The sequence below is a fragment of the Olea europaea genome, chromosome 10, assembly GCF_002742605.1.
Source record: "Olea europaea var. sylvestris chromosome 10, O_europaea_v1, whole genome shotgun sequence".
Taxonomy (NCBI): domain Eukaryota; kingdom Viridiplantae; phylum Streptophyta; class Magnoliopsida; order Lamiales; family Oleaceae; genus Olea; species Olea europaea.
The window spans coordinates 24,792,212-24,795,746 of NC_036246.1; the positions used below are offsets into that span (position 1 = coordinate 24,792,212).

At 32.1% G+C, this 3,535-nt stretch overlaps 1 protein-coding gene across 1 annotated transcript; it reads right to left on the reverse strand.

Annotated features, from left to right (window-relative positions):
• Positions 1 to 898: 898 nt before the first annotated feature.
• Positions 899 to 2,377, reverse strand: LOC111400434 (NAC domain-containing protein 100-like). Its single transcript, XM_023027854.1, has 3 exons — positions 1,882 to 2,377; positions 1,505 to 1,782; positions 899 to 1,420 (listed from the first exon to the last, which is right to left on the reverse strand). The coding sequence occupies exons 1-3, from the start codon at positions 2,066 to 2,068 to the stop codon at positions 899 to 901; spliced, it is 987 nt and encodes a 328-aa protein (XP_022883622.1). The 5' UTR covers positions 2,069 to 2,377.
• Between the last annotated feature and the right edge of the window lie 1,158 nt (positions 2,378 to 3,535).

A 3,535-nucleotide genomic window follows, 5' to 3' on the forward strand; every position in this document is an offset into this window, starting at 1 on the left:
CATTCTCCATTCTCTTTTCTATTAGGGGTCGCATTAGGCTACAATGCAATTGACAATTTATCCAAACAAGAAAAAATCATTAGACATTGTTATATATACATCAAGTTTTACATAATGTCACATGTTACTATATCATTTGTCAGTTTAAAATACTAACAACATTTTTATCTAATCTTTTCTCTTCACACCGTTTTATGTCATCCTTTATGTACCATTTTTATGTACAAGTAGCATAATTCAAAATCGTTCACCTGATCATTCCCAATTTTGGACGGATCCTTCTATTATAAAATCAAAGAATAGGTCTATCTAACATCAATTGTGCTACAAAACTAATTTAAGTTGCATTAAGTAATAAGCTCAATGAAAGGCAGAATTAAATAATTAATTTAATTATACATTCCACTTAATGCTCTGTTACCATCACCTAAATTGATATCGTATTACTCAAAATCAAATCAGACAATCATAAAGCATTCTAATTATTGATCCCGATATTGATAAACACGTAATCGACCCTAATTTTGGTCCCCACCCTACTTCTGGTCCCTACAACATACTGGTCCCTACAACATATTAATGAAATAGCAAAAATATTTAAAATAAGAATAAAAAACGTTAATAATCAAACTCATATCTTCAGTGATATCAGCAGCATAATCAATCTCACTAAATGTGATTAAAAAATCAGAGGTAAATTAAACAAAAACTGAAAGAAATACAACAAAATTAAGTTCACTTTAATACATTTTATTACATAATGATCTTCAATTCACTTACATAAGTAAAAAACTTAGAAATTTTATACACACACATTCATTTTCAGATTACAGTTAATAGTACATTAAGCTCTAATAATTTCCTTTTTCATTTTTTTTTTCTGCTTCAAGAAATTTCGCTAACTCCAAAAGGGATTCAGGTACTCAGGTCCTATAGAGGAGTTTTCAGTGTTCGCATCAGTGCTTAAAGCAGTTGCTTCGGAGATAGGCACCATTTCCTTGTCTTTTGAGAAGATTTGATTCATGTTTGGACCAGAATTTCCCAGAACTGTTCGAAGAAATGAGGAATCTTGCAATGGAAATGAATCTGCGAATTGGATTGGAGAAAATTGTTTCCACAGAAATTCGTTAGGAAGTGAAGTAGGAGGAAAAGTTTCGAGGGGATTTGAAGTCGAATGGAAAATGGAGTTGCGGAAAGAATTCAGCTGTTCTTCTTGTCTCGAATTGGAGAAGCAGTGCACGTGACTGGATTTTACTTCTTCGGGATTCATTGTACAATTATACGTCGAAGAATCCATTAGTGGTGGCAATGTTGAGGGCGAAAACTCGTTTTCAACAGAATTCGTTCTCATTAGGCCAGAAATGTGTACTTTATTTCCACCGGTTGTCTTGTGAAATACCCTACAAATAACCCAATCATTCTGGCCAAAAACAGAAAGAAATCAAAGTCAATTCATTTTCACAACAAAAATATAAATAATTCAAGTCCAAAAAACGGGAATAACCTTAGTTGATTTTGGCAGGTTATGAACAGAGTATTTTCCTTCCAATCTGTATTCATGGGCAACCCAATTTGATTTTTCACCTTTGGGGGCTCTTCCCTTGTAAAAAACCAATGTTTTCTTCATCCCAACTAGAGTTTTTCCTCGGAAAATTTCTCTATCCTTTCCCGTGGCTTTCCAGTATCCTGCAGAAGTAGCTCGGTTTGTCCTCAAACCAGTCGGATATTTCTTGTCCCTCATACAGAAAAAGTACCATTCTTTTTCTCCGATTTTCGCTTTCCCTTCATTCAACAAACAAAATCAAGAAACACAATAATAATAAATAGAGAAAAATAATATTAGAACAGATGAAGGTCCAAGATCAAGTTTTAAAAAATTACATGGCAATTCCCATGGCTCAATTTTGTTCATATCCACCTCTCCAATAGCTATAGCAGAGAAATTACTATCAACAGCTTTGTTCGATAAATAATGAGTAATTAATTCTTCGTCTGTAGGATGAAATCGAAATCCAGCTGGCATATCCAATTGATCAGCGTCTTTGACAACTCCGAGATTGTTCTCCATTTCAGAAGTATTCGATTCTTAACAAATTTCTGATTCAGAAATCTTCGTTTTCTATATATAAGCTTCAACTTTTTCTGGCTCCTAAAACCCTTTATAGTTCAGTGGATTCTAGCCAAACAATTCCTACTTTCTAAAGACCACTATATAAAAAAGAAAAAGAAAAAAAAAAGAATCCCAAATCCAGAAAATAATCCACTTATAAGTGGGTTGATTCTGATCTAGAAGAAAAAGCTATGGGAAAGAATGAAGGAAATGGGAAATATGGAGAAAAAAGAGATACAAGCCACGGGAACTAACCTTAAAGCTGAGAGAAAGTTTTTAAAAAAAAATACAGAATAAGGATATAAATACTTGGTGTATTTGTGTTGAAAGAAACGTGATGTGTAAGAAACGTGGGAGGTTTTTTTGAATAAATGCGGCCCAATTGTTATACTGCATTCGAGAAATAATTCATTGTAACAATTTTATATGCACACATGATATAATCATCTATTCAAGTTAGAACATCTCGAACCCTAAAAGCTCAATTCATGATATAACTTTAGACATGGAGTGAATCACTTGAGTGATTACTAGACAAAAACAAAGAACATGAACAAAATAAAATCTTCTTTAATACTTATCCAAAAATAAAATCTTCTTTAATATTGTCTACTTGTTGAATAAATTGATAAATAGTCGAGATATTATCATTATTGAAATTTTGTCTATATATCATACAGTATGATCGAGTAGCATGTACCAAATATTTAAGGACGTGATATCTAGGGAGTTGTTCTTGGCCACTTTTTATTGTTGTTGAAAAAATCTATTTTTCTTTTATATTCGACCAAATCCATTTAATCTGAAAACCGTTACATAATGCATGTAAATTGGCAGGAATTTGTCAATAATTAGGATATAAAAAAAAATTATGGGCACTTGTAATTCGATCTGTTGGGGGCAATACGCGTACCACATCACAAAAGCAGCCCTCTTTTAACACTTATCCACAGATAACAATATAACAAGACTTTAGCAATATTAAAGCAAAGGTGATGAGATTTTGTCGATCAAATGGCAATCGTGCCTCAACGATCAAGTTAAATTAAGAAGTTTGGTGTCGAGGTAAGTTTTTAGTTCGTGAATTGAATGTCACATATCGGGACTCTAAATGCATTTGAACTCTGAAACATGACCATTCAACAGGAGTCAAAATGTCAAGGCTCGAATACCTCTATAGTCTATGACGTTAAACATTGAAGAAGGTTTGTTTACCAAATTAATATTTTTTTTGTTCCAATTTCGAAAAACTGATTGATTTTTATCTTTAAATTACTTTCTTTTTCTTTAAAAAAGTAACTTTCAAGATTAGTCCATGGTTGGCTAATGTTTATAAATGGTTTATAATTGGTCAAATAATTTTTTTACTGTAAGAGTATTATTTATTTATCCTTCACTCACTTTTTCTATGGATAAAATTAAATC